Raw genomic sequence first — 16,904 nt, forward strand, 5'->3', positions numbered from 1 at the left:
TCTCCACGGACGTTGACACCCTCGTTGCCTCAGACAACATCCCCAACACTACATGGGAGCTGTGTTAGGTTTGGTCTTGTTGTTCCCCGTAATTCAGCATCAATCTTCTTTACTACGGCATTATCGACCATGTGTCCGGATAATGTCTAGTAGAAGGTATCCATACGTCTCCATTCGGTATTCCACCCCCCATTTGTCGGTTGTTTCGGGAATTAGACATGCAAACAACCGTCGTAGGATACTTCGCAATGTGGAAACTCACTTGAACTACATTGTTAGATACATTGCAAGTCAAGTGGGTAGGATTTTATGAAGGAATCTGGAGAAAACTGCACCTAACGTAGGCATTGTTAGGCTTTGTGGTGGTCCAATGGGGTTTTCGGTCTATCCACAAGCAGTTGTATGGCACAAATGACTGTGCACGATTTGACCTTTATGGGCGACAATAAAAGTTAAAATGAATTTTGCTTAAGAGGATCCAGTAAAGTTGTTGCTGAATTTCATGAAAATGACGTAAAGGAACACTTCGATGGATGGGGGTGTTTCAAGGAACATTTTCAAGGTTCTTTGGAGTATAGTTTGAGATTGGAATAAAGAATGCATTACTCACGGATAATGGGGCTGTTTATTAGTTGTCAATTTATGTTGAGTGGTTCCAATCTAGGACGAAAAAATACGACGATTAGAACAGAGGATACAAAACAAGGTTGACTTTATTTTAGTCCACGGGGTCCTCTTCTTAAGGCGTCTTGGTCTGATTATGTTTCGGGTTGAAGTTGCATAATTCGGCAAGTCCTCCCATTACCATCTCGCGATGGCCACTGGAACCCGTCTTCGGTTAAGCCAAGAGTGTAAAGCGCTGGGCTGGGAGTAGGCTCATCCAACTGACGAGGATCTGCTTGTTTGCTGGTCATGTATTGGGGGCAAGTGGATCTGGCGGGGGTGAGCAACAGCCCGTGGATCCCCTCCCTGTGCTGGAGAAGGTACTAATAGAACTCCAAGTCAAGGTGCAACAGCATACGCCGAGGACTGCGTGGCCAATGGAAAGCTTGGTCTTTAATATGCGAACTCTGAATACCCTTGGGTACCTTCAGTTTCAAATAAGACAATTACCCTGGTGGCCGGGATAGCCAGGGTGGCCACTCTTCCCGGACTACTCGTGACATGGACATAGATCCAATTATTGAAAAAATAAACAAACCGACGATAGAAGAAGCCAGGAAACAGCAGTCATTGGGGGCAGCACACTCGCTGCCAGTCGTAGCATCGCTGTGGCGAAACTAACCGCAGGGACCTCCCGGAGTGAGGCGGCAGATGAACTATCGGTTTCCAGCCCGGAATCCACTGCCGTCAAGCTGGGTGTAGCGAGTACCAGACATGTATCCGTAGTGCGATGGATTAAGGGGGAACAGCAGAGTTTTCACTGTAAACTAGCCATACTAAAAAAAACTGTGCGTCTGGGTATCACAGGTGCCATGAGCACCACATCCGGCGCACCTCTGAATGCATTACTCAATTTGCAGCCCGTGGATTTGTTTATTCAGAGCACTGCAACGAGAGCAGCACATAGACTAATTCGATTAGATCTGGGGGAAACAATAAACGTGGGGACACAGAGCTTTGGCAGAGTCATTGGGAGAACTGAATCTAGTTTTCGCAATGCCTTCCGATTCTCAGATCCCCATACATCTGTTTGGTAGAAGACATGATGTTATCCTGAAACGAAGAGAAAACTGGGACGAACCACAAGAATGCGTGTCAGGATATACTGACGTCTTCTACACCGATGTCTCAAAAACAGAAAATCGTTCTGGAGCAGGAGTCTATCTGTCGAATAAAAACGAGAAATGAACTTATCCCTTGGAACAAAACACAACGGTATTTCAGGCTGAAGTGTATGCGATCCTGGGGTGGCAACTTGGATGATTGACGAGCGGTTGAAGGGCAGATGCATCGCAATCTGTAGCGATAGTCAACCTGCATGAGGGTATTGACTAGTACTTTGATCACTCCAAAAATCGTTCAAGAGTGTAGAAACCGATTGAACTGTTTCTAAATTCAATACGGTGGAATTTATTTGGGTACCTGGTCATTGTGGTGTAGAGGGAAATGAAATCTCAGATCCTTCGGTAAAAGAAGCTTAAATTTCCCCCATGTCCGGACCCGAACCAGCGAAATTGGGGTGTCAGTAGCATTGGCTGATGCTGCTATGAAAAACTGGGTACAAGCTTCCCATAATGACAGGTGGCGAAGCCTTTATGCTGCTAGACACAAGGAACTTTTCCTGTCGGAACCAAACAAACATACTGCAAAGTTTATCTTGTCGAAAAGCAAGAAGACATGCAGAAGTATTGTGGGCATTCTGACAAGTCAAAATTCACCAGCTGGGTTCAGCTGATTCAGGATAGGAATTATCCAAGATGTAATGAGGAAGCGAAATTCGTAGAGCATTTTCTATGTGAGTGCCTTGCCTACGGACGCATCAGACATTAGGTTTTTGTTGCCGATGTGCTCCAACTGTAGCGGTTAGCATAAACGAATCCAGGATATTCCCTTAGGCGAGGGGATCGACTACAATGGTAGACTAAGGTCTGAGTGCTCAGAGGCTTTGCCTCTTCCCCACCTCAAACACATACACACACACTCCTAACCCGAAGTTTTCAACGTCGAGGGATCCCTCAAAAGTAAACACCGACAAGAACGTCGGTCACCGGAAAGCGGTTAAGAAGCGAAGGTCCACTGGTATCCTGTTCAAAAACCAGTGCCCGAAAGCCATGCATGTTCTCAGCCAGATTGCTAAGAATAAGGAAGCCGGTACTGACGACGGGCGGTACGAAAAGGACCTCGCTAACTACCAGGCGATTGTTGAGGAATATAGCAGCAAATTCCAAACCGGACGACGACCTGGATCCAATCGACGCTGCCAACGAGCTGTTGGGGAAGGTGAGGATCGACATTTCGACGAGAATCGACAAACCCCTTACGCAAGCAGATCATGATCACGGTAACGCAGATAAATCAGCAGCACTAGAAGTGCGCCCCGGCTAATCTGCGTGTCTTACTCCTAGTGGATGACATTGACATCGCACTATTACAGGAGCCTTGGGTCGGAGGCGACCGAACCATCTAAGGGATACAAAGCAAGCATTATAATTTATTCCACAACCCAGGAGACGCTGATGAGGACAGACCTGGAGAGGGGCAGAGAACGTGTATATTTCCTCGGTTTATATAGGCTACAACCGATCAGATCCACCGGAAAAACTACAACATTTGACGAACACCATAGCAACAAAGAAGCCCAACCTGTTGATAGGCTGGAACGTCAATGCTCGCAAATTAACGAGAGGGGTGAGCGATTCTTTGATTTTGTTATTACTACACTTATCGGTGTGTAACAGTGGCAGTACACCAACCTTCCATTTACCCAGCTTGGAGAACTGTAACTGTTGGGAGCAGGTCCTTGATATCACCCTATTAACATGGGATTCTTAGGATGGAGAACTGGAAAATGTCCGACCAAAAATCCTTCTCAAATTACATTTGGATAATTTTCGGTTTAGATCTCATCCCAGAGGTCTCAGATACCTCAGGAGGATCGATTGGAGAAAGTTTGGTCAAATAATTGAGAAAAAACTCTCCAGTGTACAAATTGGCAAGATTGGTATGACAGATGAACTGGAGTTAAAGGTCGGGGCTCTGGAAAAGGCATTCGATACCGCTTTTAAAGGCTCGTAAACTGCTAAAGAAGAAAACGCCACCGTGGTGGAATGAAGATCTCTCCAGCCTTAGGAAGCTGACCAGGGAAATTTTCAAGATGTGCTACGGGCATAAATATTGGCAGCCACACATGGGCCGCCTGAAGAAGTAGAAGTCGGCCGTCAAAACTGCCAAGAGGCGGTCTTGGTTGGACTCAGAGTGTAATTACGCGGTATTTCTAGCGATTAAATTATTTGAAATAATAAAACTTGTTTTTCCTATTCGCTAGTGTTAGTTTATTGGTCTAGAAAATACCGATATTTCGGGAACCACTTGTTCACTTCATCATTGCTAGCAAGTCTTGTTAGCGCTGAAGGGAAGAAGTGTTTCCCGAAATATCGGCATTTGCAATACCAATAAACTAACACTAGCGAATAGGGAAAACAAGTTTTATTATTTCAAATACTTGGTTGGACTATTGTCAGACAATCGAAAGCATCAGCGAATCCACGAGGCTTAGTAAGATTCTGTTCAAGGAAAGTAGGAGCCCATCCTTTCTTAAAAAGTTGGTAGGCTCCTGGACGGAATTTTCTGGTGAAAATCAGCCTCACCTTTTTCGTGTTGAAGACCCTAGAGTGCGGCCTGGACATCTCCTTAAGGATGGTTATGGTAGTACCATCGCAATCAAGGAAGCCGTGACCAGTATTGGTATTTTCCGCATAGGATTATATCCATACTAAGTTCCAGGATGCGGGGGTTTTCTCGAATACATAGAGTGTATTCGAGTTGTATGGTCTCCCAGGTTTCGCCAATGTATTCCAAGCGGAGGTATTGTTGATACTGGAAGTCTGTCGATGCCTGGAGCGTGATCCGAGCCTCAAGCGTGACATAGCCATTCTGGTCAATAGTCAAGCAGCTATTAAGGCCTTGTACTCAGCAACGACATCTTCCAGGTTGGTGGGGCAGTATAGAAACGTGTTAAACAGTCTGGGTGGCAAGCTCCAGGTAACCCTCGTCCTGGTTCCCAGGCATAGGAACATAGAGGGGAATGAGCGCTGAGCGATTGGCCAGGTGGGGCTCTGCTCTTGGCAATCCTTTAGACAATACATGTGTCTCAATGGCGACTGTAAAGGGGCCAGGGGGGAATATACTCGCCCTACTTAACAGCTGCGGGCCTTAGATGTCGAAGTCTTACCACCTGTGCCAAGTCAAGGAAGATTTGGCCTGCTTATAACATAGCCCGATCACGAGAGCTCCTGTGCCAGACGCGTGCGAATGCATATAAGATTACGGCGGTCTGCACGGGGCACTGGTCCATAGGAGACCATGCCACCAGGCTCGGTATGCCCTACAATTCACATTGACGAAGCTGTGGAGAAGAGTCACTTCCTCTGCGATTGCCCAGCTCTAGTTAGAATCAGGCTGCGGACACTGGGTAAACCATTCTTTGGGGATTTCAGAGAGATCTCTCGCTGCAGGGTGAGAGAGCTGCTTGCCTTCGTGAATGCTACGGGCTGGTTCTGAAGATCTGCGCCGGCTGGACTCTGCCTCCCTGCAAACATAACAGCAGTCATGATCGTAGGAGTTTGTGCCGCACCACAGCGCTAATTGGCCTCCTGGGAGCAGCCACTGATACCTACCTACCTGCTATTTCCTTGAACTAGGCACGTAATTTATAAAAATTGGACGAGGTAACTCATTAGATGCTGCCTCACCTCTACCCTGGAAACAACGTGACCAACTGCCTCTCAGGTGTTATTTCCTCCTATGTATAGATCAACAACAGGACATGGGCCATGAGCCTTGATTGTCCGACTTCGAATACTTAGATACTTACTTCTAGTCTCTCTTAATATTTTGTATTTGTGTTTGTCAAAGGCGGTCAAGGGGTAGTATAGATCTCAGGGCGAAACGTGGATTCTTCGAAGAATTGTTGGCCCCCTACATGAGGATGGACGACCGCGTAGCTTTCATAACGACGAAATCTATGAGCGACACCACGACTGTCTGCTTGTGAATAAAATTCGGCTTAACAGGTTGTGGTGGGTGGGTCACCTAATCCGTACAAATGAGGAAAATCCAGCTCGAAAAGTCTATAAGGGCAATATCTATGGTAGAAAAAGAAGACGAAGCAGATCCTGCCTGAGATGGAACCATGGCGTAGGCCAGGATGCCAGGTAGCTTTTAGAGATATCGAATTGGTGGGTCTCAGCTTATAACTGGGGTGTCTGGAGTCCTTAAGGCTGATCTAGACCGGATACCGGTTGTCGGGCCGTTGATGATGATGACTATAAAATACGGGCCGTTGATGATGATGACTATAAAATACGATTTGGTAAAAAGCATAAAAGGTTTTGTAGATTTTTTAAGTAAAGATACTTGGGTGCACCATGGTTCCATTTATATATAGCTCGTAGTGTATCCCCATTGAATATATCAGATATTTACTGTGATATGGTACTAACACTAATCAAGAACTTTCATGCGATGGCCTACATGGCTATATTCGGTGAACAAAAATGTGCCCCTTTTTTGTAGTCTACGGGGACCTCCTTTAAGTTTAGCGTGCGGCAATATAATCCACCGCATGCGTGGAGGCTTAAAATTCCAAAGTTTCTACCAAATCTCATGACAATCGGTGTAACTGCGTCTGAGAAAAGTGTGTGGCCATCAGGTTATTATAAAAAGTAAGAGTGAACACTTTAAGCGATTTAAGGACCTCTGGAGCCAGCCCAGCTTTTGGGCCGTTAAGGAGATTATCGAGCATACCTATTGAGCATGACGGTTCGTCACATTGCCCAAAGCCCCAAATATTGCAGAGGATGCGGAATCAATTTAATTTTATTGCCAACATTCGATGCTCAGAGCCGAAAATATTATGCAATATTTGCTGAAGTCGAAAGCGATATGGACTGAAGCCAAAAAGGTGATAGCAGACATCCATAAGAAACGTAGGCTGCAAGAAGTCAGCCGAGTGCAGGATATATTCTGATCCACCTCGCGACGTAACACCATATGGGAGTTTCGCGGAAAGGGAAGGAGGTGGTTTTAGTGGGTAAGGGTTCTACATAACCGTCTGGTAGGAGGCAGCGGCAATTTTTGAAGCTTTCCACCTTGCATTGACCAAAAAAAGAAAGACAGATAATAAATTGACCCTAATAAGGTTTTGTTGAAAACAAGGTTTTGTTGAAAAAGGGAGAACTGCTGCATATTAGCAAATGCACTCTCTTGTCAATTTGGCACTGGACAAAGTAGATTAAATGCTGCTCATGTTGCCAAGCCGCGGATACTCCACACACACAAAACGTGGAAAGCTGGATCAGTTGCGGTTTAAGTTTATGACAATTTCAAAAATAGTCTTGAAAAATGTGTACCTAATAATGGGTAGACAAACTGACACCCGAAGCGCTTCATTTTTCCGTTTTATTGTAATAAATGCAATAGTAAAATCCCTTGAACTCTGCGTGTGAAATTCTCGTTTCAAGTTGCCTTCTCGTATATATTTTCCAAGCGAGCAATTGGATATTCTTGGGAATTTCACTCTGTACCATTTTCCGCTTTGAAATTGTCCAGAGTTAGAATGAGAAATTGTGAGCCGAGCCGCAAAAGTGTCTCCCTTGGGCTTGATTTTCATTTCAAGGATTCATGGATCAAAGGTAATTCTTTTTTTCAAATATTCCTTTCTATTCCGAATAGTCACGAGTCTCATCTTTCACCAGGAAGCGGAATAAAAAGGAACGAATCGAAATCATAACCCTTACATCTCATCCCTTTCAGAGCCTACATAGCATCCTTCTAACTTTGTAACATGCTGCACGGCGATAACGAGATTGAAAATGGGATTTTAAATCGATGCCTGAAGAGCGGAAACAGGCAAAAACACCATACTTTTTTTGTACGTGCCCGAGACTTTTAGCAACATATCGCAATGCATCCTGAAGACCTTGTGGAAGGCTCATAAAAGCAAGCAATGAGATTTTACGACCCAAATCGCAGATTTATGACTAAAGGATTTCAGTACAGCATTTTGATGACGGGAAATTGTTTCGTGAGTTGTTAGAAGAAGTCGTTCGTCTCCTTTCCGAAGTTTCTATGGAGATATGTATAGATAAAAATAAATTTCAGGATAAGTACTTACCACTCATGAAGTTGTAGATGACCGGATTTACGGCGCTGTTGGCATAACAAAGCCAGTGCGAAAATAGTGATACCACCGCGACCACTTCACTCTGCCCCAAATTCACCGTGTACCTGTGGATAGGGCAAATTTAATTCAAACTTGTTCAGAATTGTGGACATGCATTCTCTGAAAATGTGCAGTCGCAGTTAAGGTTCCTGCAATTATCGCGATTAAGGACACGACAGGCAAAAGCTGCTTCATGAGCGTTCGTGACTGTCGAACCCTCATTAGATTACTATTCGGTTTGGGGAGTTAAAATTTACCTAGAACTGCTACTGCGCATTGCCCCCCACACCCTCTCATATTGACACCTTACCTCAGTATATTAAGTACATTGACTGGAAAGTAGCATCCTGCGAACATCACAACGATTGCGACCAACATTTTCGCTGCTTTCCTCCGTGCTCGCAACTGACCCATCGTACTCGTGTTCGCTGCAGGCAAGCATGTTCCTCGTAGATCTGCTAAACAGGAGAACAATTTATTATTATTAAGGTCCTTTCATGGTAATGCAGTTTACAACCACATGTGTACTGATGATTACGTGATTCACGATGTCCTGGTATCGTATCAGATTTCCATAGGACGCGAACTATTTTGAAGTAAGCCACAGTCATGAGAAGTAATGGCAAACTGGAAGTGATATAAATAAAAAGGCATTCAGGATAAAAATGAATGTGACAAAGTGTAATTAAGTCAAAGTACCCTCGCCAGGATACGTCAATCAAGCGAAACTGAATCACGTCGGTGACTGGCACTCCACTCTTCAATATTGTCCACCCTTTAACTCCTGCCTCTACTCAAATTAAGAACATGGCAGATGATCTGTCTGATATTTGGCAGCCCCTTGAATATCCCAAGCGCCTTATCCCACAGGAGTGGGTTGAACAATTAACCCCAAGCGTTTTGAATGAGTACCAGATCTATGGCTCCAAGGAGAAAGCCTTTGATACTAATATCGAGGATTTGGAGTATCTCAACGAGCATCCAGAGGTAAGTGTCACCAGCAATAATGTGACTATGGTTGGATACTACTAATTTTATTTTGGAATATTTTAGGTCCGTTCCCTTATCCGAGTCCTTTTTCAGGAAATTGTTAGAGTGAGACCAGTTGACATTCAGCAATTCTTCCGCGATTTCTTCAATCGTCCCATGCAAGAATTGGAAATCATGGTGAGAAGGTTTGGCTTCCTTAAAGTATACTTATATATCCACTTCATTTTCTTAGGTCAGTGAGCATATAAACGATATTCCAGTCACTGAGCCACGTTCATCTTCGAAAAATCGAAAACCTTCCGTGAATAAGATTCAACAGAGCATTGCAAACACCGACATGGTAGCCGTTTTCCCTCTTTCGCAAATCTATTTTCCGGATAATCTTCAAATTCCAGCTACTTCTCTTTCGCGTAGTAGCGAGATACTAATCGATAGTCAGAACCTTCAAATTTCTAGTGAATCGAGGAAGTAGTTTTTTGGGGGTTTCGGTTAGAAGAACTGTGAGTTCGTCGATACTAAAGAAAATGTCAAATGCTTTTGTTAGTCTTCACAATGAGGATATAAAATATTTGGTTGGAGGAAGTAATTTAAGTCGAAGCAAGAATACATAAGTCAGGTTCTCTAAATATGGAAATATCAGTGATTTTCGCAGTAACCAAACATATGGTTGCCAGTGATCCCTATATGGTTGGTCAAGTCTACGTGTAATCGTTGCCAGTTCATCGAAATCTTCCCCTAAGGCCTCATAAAAGTCAACACCCTCTTATCGTTTATTTTGTGGTTTTAAGGTGACCTACTCGTTGGTCATCCTGGTCTAACCCACAAAGAACCTGTCGCCCTTTCTTAATGTCTGACGTATCCACAGCAAAGTTACTGATTCGCTTCGTCTAAAAGAAGTAATTTGTGTTGTATCGTAACACTGACACCTCGGCAGACGTGGACTTACCACTGCTTAGGAGAAGCGTGATCCATACTGATTTGGTGGATATACAAGAGAGCGAAAACACTTGGTCTTTTCAGTGATGCAACTTCCAAAGCAAAGGCGAGGATGCTTCTGATGAGTTGCCTCTGCCCCGGACAAAGGCGTCGAGTCTCCACTTGTGGAAAATTGGATACTTTCCCACCAGACGAGAAGTCCATGGACCAAAATTAAAAACTGCGAGAACTTTCCCCCCCGGAATCAAGTGGATGATCAATTAATTCTATTTCGACAGGCTTAGGCTTGGGCCAGACAATTTTCCTGAAAACAATTATCACTAATGTCAGATTTGCGGATATCTATATTATTGAACAAACAGTACGTGTCACTTTCGGCCACGCTGCTCTCAAAACAGAGGTGAGGAAGCGTTTAGTGAGTAGTCTATGTCTTGGGCGTAAGTCCTTAGTTTAAAACGGTTGCCTGCCCAAATCCTGGAGTACATGGAGCAGAAAAACTGGGAGGCAGTTCTTTGGTAGTTAAACTGGTCCGTCAAGAAGTGGATGCGGACTGAGAACACCACTTGCATAATACTAAGGGGTACCGTCGACAATATTAGTAGGGGCGGAACAATCCGTCAGAGAGTTCTATCTCTTTTGAATGTTGTTCGCGATTAGGTTCAAAGCGATCCATACTGGTGGTCCAATTTTGGACTAAGGGTTCTAAGATCGCACTTGGATTCTCACGGATTATGCGGGTAATGCTGACTTCCAAAGCGTTAATTAAAACTGACTTATCACTAAAGACCCGAGGTTTCGCATAACCTACGAAGAAAATAGTCCAAAGAAACAATCTAGGCCGCCAATTTACCCAGCCAAACCGTGAAATCAAGTTTTCACCAAATTGATTTTCCAATAAGTTCGTCGTTTCAAACGTTGAATGACAAATAGTGTCATCTTTGATGAAACCAAAAATTACAAGTACTTAGATTGCGAGCTTCAATATGTTATCATAGTTCGACAGCAGGCACCATTGACAGTTATCTTCTGTCTGGTATGACTCGACAACGGGAACCATTGACAGTTACCTTTTGTCTGGTCTGACTTTCGAAGAAATATGGACTGCCGATTCCAGAGGCCAATGTGCCACACTAAACCATTTGTTGTTATGAATATAGTCGTAGTTTTTAAAACTCGTCTGGTTTACAACTTGCGACTTCGTGCAGGGCAGAGACTGCCCCCACCTCAGCCCTGAGAGCAGCATGACCGCAGTGGTTACAAGATAGCCTTTGCTCCCTGATATTAATTCAAAAACACGACATGTGTATGAATTATAATGAAGACAAAAACCGCCTAAGCTGGCTGAGGCTTAACTATAATTTTGTTTGTGGATCGAGGGATTCCTAAATCCTAAGGTAGAGGTGAGGCAACGTCCGATGAGTTACATCTGCCCTGGACGAAACTGCAAGTCTCATTTTTAGCAACTTGGGTACTCGTCCAAAGATGAGGGTTCCGTGGACCACAACCGGGGAAATATGTTGCTTTCCAACTGGCCCGGTCCACCATTAAGTGGACGCGGGGTTTAGGAATCCCTCAATTCTTAAACAAAATTGCTCTTCTGGTTATTTATCAGCCGACAGACGGTAATTTTGTTTACAAATGTATGTGTGACGAAAAATGGCTCTCCCGATCGAGTTAAGGCTTCCTTTAAAGTTACATGTTCCCACGACTTCGACGTTATCGTGGCCACAAGAGGTCTTTATCAAGCCTTAACAGAGCAGCAAGTTTCGAGATAATTTCCGACCCGTCTGTCTGCCTTGAATGCCCTTGAATGATTTTTATAATTTAAAACTTTTTACTAAAATGTAGGCGGTCTAAGAATCAAGCTGTCGAATTTCGTGTTAGCTGCTTTAGCATTCTAACATCACGTCATTTGCATTACTGAAATTTGGTTGGGATGACAGCCTTTTAGAGTGTGAACTTCTCGAAGGTTATTCGGCTTATCGTTGTGGCTGAGACTGCGCTGCAGTTGGCGAGACAGGAGGAGGCAACTTGATAGCCCGTTAAGTCGCCTTTATGTGCCAGAACCTCCCTTTCCTCCTCTTCTTCCATCTAGAATTCTGCCACCATATTAGATATTCCACTAAATGTATACTCATTTATTGCATCCTGTGTATACTTTCCCTAACTTAATCCCTCTTTTTCGTGCGTCGATTTCTTCGACAGAAGTCCTAACCATTTTGGTCCTCATTCTTTTTTTTATCCTTTGTGTCGACTTTAACTTTCCTATATTCTCATGCCTTATTATTCCCGACCTTCCTTCCCTGCCCACCTTTCCCTTCCTTCATCTACTTTCATGAATACTTGCCATCCTCTAATTTAACCTTCCCAAAAATTGTTTAAATCGCACATTTCATCTTGTTCTCTCTAACCTTCCTGTGGTTTTCTATTCCCAATCCCTTCATGCTCTTCCTACATTGATCCTGATAGCCATCATCCTGCTTTCGAGTTTGATGCTCAGATCACCTGACCCTACACCCTAATCGTGCGTAAGCTCGCTAAGTTTAACATTCGTAGGGCAAATTTCGAAGGTCTGAACTCAGCCTTGGAGACAATGAACTGGCCTCTCCTCGAATCTCCATGGACGTGTGGCCAAGCCCTTTCCCCTATCGTGCGTAAGCCTGCCAGGTTTATCATTCATTGGGCAAATTACAAAAGTCTCAACTTAACCCTGGCGACAATCAACTGGGCTTCTCTCCTCTCTCCATTAACGTGTCACCAAGTACTCAGCACCTTCTATACCGTTTTATCGGACTCCTTTCCCTCTTACGTCCCCTTCTCTCCTAATTCCCTGGGTTCATACCTTGTCTGGTTCACCACTGAAGTCCACAAAAAATTTCGCCAAAAGCACTCTGCGATGAAAAGTTTCCTACCCGTTCTAAGATATGCTGACTTGGTTTCTTTTTCAAAACTCTGCATTCCTTAATACTTAAGTCCAGGAAGATATATCTGGCCAGTGTTGAAGACTCACAGGAGCACGGAAACCTCAAAATACCCTGGTCCCATATTAGCAAGCTATCTCTTCCTTCAATTAAATTCACAGAGTCCTCTGGTAACATTTCGCAGAGTTCCCATATCCTTTATATCATGGCTTGCATGTTACCTTTTCAGCCAACCCCCTCGCGTCTCCTTTAATAGCTCGACATCTTGTCCCTTCTCGTCCTTCTGCATGACAATATATGGTTGCCATTCAACCCTTAATGGAGCATAGCGCGACAACCACACCATCGTTCACGATTTGCTGAAATACGCTTTAACTTCGCCCAGGGCTTCCTAAAACGCTGGTACTCCCCCTTTACTATTTTGCCCCATGTGTTCCGAAGGTGACCTACTCGTTGGCCATCTTACGATAATGGATCCTACTGTATGGCGTAATCAGCTTTGGGGCCGTCGCTCTTCCTTAATGTCCGATATATCCATTACCACTTCCCCCTTCTAAACAAAATGTACAGTTAAATCTCTGTGGTTTTACGTGAGTTCCAGTCCCGTAGACTTAATTCCACGGTCTTCTTAAGACACGGGGTGGTTTTGTGACAACAATCGCAGAACCGCTGAGGCAAGAACACGGTACTAGTCCAAAGGTCTCTGTTCGCTTGAACCACAATTCCCACGAAACTTCCACTAAGCGGCCAACCACTATAATCGAGCTGAACGCACATCAATTTTTCAGTGACATGTGAATCCAGGGGCTACCCCGGTTACCATGGTACCAGCATACTCCTGGTAAGATCTCGTGACCAAATGCCACTTTACGCTAGTCCCCATGCAGATTCGACTATTGCACCAGGGCCAGCAAATCTAAGGGTTTCCCGGTGGCAGCCATGGAGGTTCTCCTCGATGACTTGGTTTTGATTTGGCGATAGAGTTACTGCCACATCTTCCTCATGTGCAGGAATAACTCGCCTGTTGCCTGGCAAATTTCTTTATTCGAAACTGTATGAGAAAAGCGTGCTCCAATGAAACGTCACAGGCAAGTTCTGACGAAGGCTTGGAGCTTTTCGGTAACAGTTGAATACTGAATTTCCAGAGTCTACATAAAGCAGCGAAGGCGGATTGAGTGCTATAAATGCGTCGAATGACATCTAGCTTGGTGCCACCATTGGCAGAAGCAACGCTTCCTACATGTACTCATTAATGCAGATAGGAAGCGTACGATGATCCGTCAGACTAAGAAACATGCTTTTATTGGTGTTTATCTTCAGTCCGACTCTACTTGACTCTCTTTTCAAATCCAGAGCCATTCGGACAAGGTCGATGACCTGGTGAGAGAGCAAACGGATGTTATCAGAATAGTCGAGGTGCTTGAGAGAAGATGGCATGGTCTTTTGAACCCCTTCACGTCCTTCGGACAAGGGAGTATAAAGAATGTCACCGCTAAAAAGATGAAGTAATATCGGTGAGAAGATGCAAACCCTGGCGGACTCTACTTTGAACCTCAAATTCCTCTGAGCTTTCATGTCGATGAAGGGGTATACCCCTTTTACGTAGATTACTCCACATAACGGGTGTATCATGTATTTTGGCACTAACTTCAGGCGTTTATTTGATTGCATAAACAAACACACAAATGTAAACCAATGCACTAGTCACACTTAACTGTACTCCTACTGAACTGTCAAACTCAAATTGTGCAGGTAGATCCATTCAAAATGACGTACAAGCTCGATTTACGGAAATCTGTCGCCAACATGTTTGGCGGACTAAGTTCTAGTGAAATTCTTGAAATGTTTAAAGACAAACCAATCTCTCGCAGAACAATTTTCCGTGTTCTGAAGGATTGTCGCGATGGTAAAGAGCCCGAAAACAAAAAGCAATGCGGTGGTCCATCCAAATTAGGTGCCAGAACAGTCATAAGTCTGCTATCAAGTGCAAAAAACAAGGTTGGTCAATCAACACGCAAATTGGGACGAAAATTTGGTGTTTCGAAAGATACAGTCCATCGTATTTTGAAGAAAAACAACGTAATTTATCGTAAACGTCGACGAGCACCAAAATATACACAACAACAACTCGAAAAAATACCAAAATGCTGCCGTGCACTTCGTGACAAACACTTTGCGAATGGAAAATCCATAATTTTGGATGATGAATCGTACTTCACATTCTCGCATCATGAATTGAGTGGCAACGACGGCTTTTATACTGACAACATTGAAGCAACAGCAGATGATGTTAAATATGCCGGCAAATCAAAATTTGAACCAAAGGTGTTGGTGTGGGCAGCCATTTCATCGAAGGGTGTTTCAGAGCCTTTGATTCGATCAAACAAATCAGAAGCGATCAATGCTGACATTTATATCGGCCAATGCTTGCCGAAATTGAAGCAACTCATCGAAAAACATCATGGTCGTGACGAAATAATGTTTTGGCCGGACCTTGCAAGCTGTCATTATGCAAAAAAAACATTGAATTGGCTGACTGAGCAAAATATACCATTTGTGCCGAAAAAGGACAATCCCCCAAACGTACCTCAGGCACGTCCAATCGAAAATTTTTGGGTAGTTCTCAAGCGTATGGTCTACGTCGGTGGCTGGGAGGCTCGAAATGAGCAACATTTGATTGGTCGAATCAAGAGAAAGTTGAAGGAAATCGATCCATCGGTCCGCCAAAACCTGATTCGGAACATTCGCTCCACACTACAAAAAATCGAGGACCATGGTCCATTAAGTGTACTGTAAATGTATTTTTCGACGAATCATGAACAGAATAAAGTACGATTAAAAGGATTTTTCAAATCGATTGTTTGTTTTCGAATGACATGCTTTTGAAGTTAGTGCCAAAATACATGATACACCCGTTACGCTTCTTCTCGAAATCGATGGAGAGCAGATTTGAACTCAGCCCACTGTTCTAAAATGATCCGCAGGATCTTGATGTGTTCAGTATAGGAGTACTCAGAGTGGGAAGCCAACTCTACTCTCGCTCTGATAAACCCCCTCAATTCAATTGTTGCATTCATGGCAGGACCTCTCCACAGTCAAACTTTCTATCCGAACGGATATCGTCCAGCTGAAAAATAGCGATCCTTTATTTTGGAGAAGGGCTCTAACGCAGAACATACTTTTTGGATGGATACTTAAGCCAACAATAATGGTCGCAACTATATTGCTGATTGACTATATATCCTGCTGTTAATGACACCTCCCATTTCTGCCTGGCACCCCCTAATTTCATACTATGATCACTTCCTGATAAGCAGTAGGACCAATGGAAGAGCAATCCAAACACCTCAAAGTTCCTAGAAACTGGATATTCAGCCTCCAAATGCACTTTGTTTACTGATTCTGACACGACTACATTTTAGGAATGGGGCAATAAATCGATACCTCAAATCGAAGAAGATATAAAACAATATAATTGACTAATCAGTTTGTCAATACGTCCACCAAGATATCCTATATTAGCGAAGACAATTTACAAAAGAGGTCATTTCGATAACACCTTCCTTCCTTCCTTCCCATATCGAACCATTATTAGTAAACCGCGTTGCCCCTAACGGGCGCTCATCCAGAGAGACAGAAGTATCTTCCATGCGGAAAACGTTGAATTAGGCCCGAAGACAACTAGCAAAAGAACGTTCTATGAAGCAGTTAAGGGGCTACTGACTATAAAGCGTGAATGTCGAGAGGTAACCAATGCCTGGGTAGGTATCGCTTGGGGCCAAAAACTCGGTGTGATGGATGTCGCCGACCAACATGTGAGGAAAATCCTTAACAAAGGAAAAATTAAAATTGGATGGATACTATCATCATCAACGGTCCAACAACCGGTATCCGGTCTTAGCCTGCCTTAATAAGGAACTCCCGATATCCCGGTTTTGCATCGAGGTCCACCAATTCGACATGGATCGATAGTATGAAGGGTACAAACGCGGATAACCCCACCAAGTCCTATAGGTGTCTGAACTGGGGATACACAGCATACCCCAGATGAAATCAGGTAGGTCAGCAAGCGAAGCCTTGCATTAAAAAAAGAGAATGGCGTTCTATACAAGGATCGTGGCGCATCTCATGAAAGCGTTCCACACACTGCGGGTTTGAGACGGCGTCCAGTT

The 16,904-nt window shown here is 43.9% G+C and overlaps 2 protein-coding genes across 9 annotated transcripts in view; one reads left to right on the forward strand and one right to left on the reverse strand.

The window, feature by feature from the left end:
• LOC119655883 (orexin receptor type 1-like) overlaps positions 1 to 16,904 on the reverse strand; it is a 389,262-nt gene that overhangs the window by 44,996 nt on the left and 327,362 nt on the right. For 3 of the 8 annotated variants that reach the window (XM_038062022.1, XM_038062028.1, XM_038062021.1), the window contains 3 exons: positions 8,403 to 8,512; positions 8,196 to 8,343; positions 7,838 to 7,950 (listed from right to left, as the gene is read on the reverse strand). In XM_038062022.1, coding sequence (XP_037917950.1) covers positions 7,838 to 7,950; positions 8,196 to 8,343; positions 8,403 to 8,512 — 371 coding nt within the window. The remainder of the gene's footprint in view (positions 1 to 7,837; positions 7,951 to 8,195; positions 8,344 to 8,402; positions 8,513 to 16,904) is intronic. The other 5 variants (XM_038062027.1, XM_038062026.1, XM_038062025.1 and 2 more) reach the window with 5 other exon arrangements.
• LOC119655884 lies at positions 8,605 to 9,461 on the forward strand. Its single transcript, XM_038062029.1, has 3 exons — positions 8,605 to 8,872; positions 8,939 to 9,052; positions 9,108 to 9,461. The coding sequence occupies exons 1-3, from the start codon at positions 8,693 to 8,695 to the stop codon at positions 9,345 to 9,347; spliced, it is 534 nt and encodes a 177-aa protein (XP_037917957.1). The 5' UTR covers positions 8,605 to 8,692; the 3' UTR covers positions 9,348 to 9,461.

This window comes from Hermetia illucens, chromosome 4, assembly GCF_905115235.1.
Source record: "Hermetia illucens chromosome 4, iHerIll2.2.curated.20191125, whole genome shotgun sequence".
NCBI lineage: Eukaryota > Metazoa > Arthropoda > Insecta > Diptera > Stratiomyidae > Hermetia > Hermetia illucens.